The sequence below is a fragment of the Aplysia californica genome, unplaced genomic scaffold, assembly GCF_000002075.1.
Source record: "Aplysia californica isolate F4 #8 unplaced genomic scaffold, AplCal3.0 scaffold00237, whole genome shotgun sequence".
Lineage (NCBI taxonomy): Eukaryota > Metazoa > Mollusca > Gastropoda > Aplysiida > Aplysiidae > Aplysia > Aplysia californica.
Window position 1 is genome coordinate 479,326 of NW_004797507.1, and position 1,582 is coordinate 480,907.

The 1,582-nt window shown below is 44.6% G+C and overlaps 1 protein-coding gene across 2 annotated transcripts in view; it reads left to right on the forward strand.

Moving 5' to 3' along the window:
- LOC101861588 overlaps nt 1-1,582 on the forward strand; it is a gene marked incomplete in the record, with an annotated part of 36,046 nt that overhangs the window by 29,776 nt on the left and 4,688 nt on the right. For both annotated transcript variants that reach the window (XM_005100146.3, XM_035970215.1), the window contains 2 exon segments: nt 617-755; nt 1,413-1,533. In XM_005100146.3, the coding sequence (XP_005100203.2) occupies nt 617-755; nt 1,413-1,533 (260 nt within the window).

Here is a 1,582-nt window from a genome sequence, read left to right on the forward strand (position 1 = left end):
CTGTATAAGACAACCACCTGTATAAAACATCCACCTGTATAAGACAATCACCTGTATAAGACATCCACCTGTATAAGACAACCACATGTATAAGACAACCACCTGTACAAGACATCCACCTGTATAAGACAACCACCTGTATAAGACATCCACCTGTATAAGACAACCACCTGTATAAGACATCCACCTGTATAAGACAACCACCTGTATAAGACAACCACCTGTATAAGACAACCACCTGTATAAAACATCCACCTGTATAAGACAATCACCTGTATAAGACATCCACCTGTATAAGACAACCACCTGTATAAAACATCCACCTGTATAAGACAACCACTTCTCTCCTCAACAACCAGTGGTGGCTGTCATAGACAGTTTCAGTGGGTGGTTGGTGGGTGCTATGGTGTGGTTTGCTCCTTCTTCCCTATAAAAAATCTATGGTCTTTATCTCTCCTCCTCCTTTTTTTTGTTTGTTACTCTCTTGTAACACCTCTAATCTTTGGCACTTAAATGACCTAATTGTGTTGCAAGTGCTGTAGAACTCCTACTAAAACAAAAGACAGTTTCTTTAACTGTCAAAGTATTCAAAAGTTGTTTTCCTTCCCTGTGGCAGGTACAAGAAGTTTGTGTCGTGTACTGACCACCTGAGCCGTCTGGAGACCTACCCACAGCTGTGTCAGAGGGCGCAGCGGGTCGGGTTCACAGTTCAGAAGGTCGTCTTCAGGGGTTATCACGCCTCGGATCAGCTGCAGGTAACAGAAGTTCTCCGAGATCTGGCTGCACTTGATCGCTGCTAGAGATCTCGCTGCACTTGATCGCTGCTACATCATTTAACCAAGATATCAGTCTGGCGGGGAGGGGTTAACTCTATCCGTACGCCCTGGGGTCATTTTTAAAAAAAGTTTTAGTAAGAGTTTTACAGCACTCGCAACTGCATAAGGTCATATGAGCGCCTGAAGATTAGAGGTGTTACAAGAGAGTAACAAACATTAAAAAATAAAAGAAGAAGGAGGGGAGATAAGGACGATAATTGTTTGATAGGAAAAAAGGAGAAAACCACACCAGAGCACCCGCCAACCACCCACGGGGTCATTTTGTACCTCCGGGGTTGTATGTTTCACATTTTAAAATACTTCTAGTACGAAGATTTTTTTGAAACTTTAAGTATTTCTCAAAAAATCATTTTGACAGACTGCTATGCAAAGCGTACGAATCGGATTAACGAGTAAATTTCCTCTTTGGAAAGTGGCGGCACAGTGTTCCCCACGTCGTATGGATAGGATAGTAAAACACGACGTACGGATAGGGTTAAGTGGTGGCACAGAGTTCCCCACGTCGTATGGAAAAACAAAACAAAAAACAACCGAACAACAAAGAACCCAACCCAACCTATATCTGTGTGTCGTCAGGCTATGCAGAACAGCGCGATAGAGTCGCGGACAGAGCTCCGTCTGGAGAGAGAGATACAGAGCCAACAGCAGGAACTGACCGACTTCTTGTTGAAGAAACAGCGGGAGAGGAGCACACTGGGTGAGTGGGGGGAGGGGGAGGGAGAGGAGCACACTGGGTGAGTGGGGGG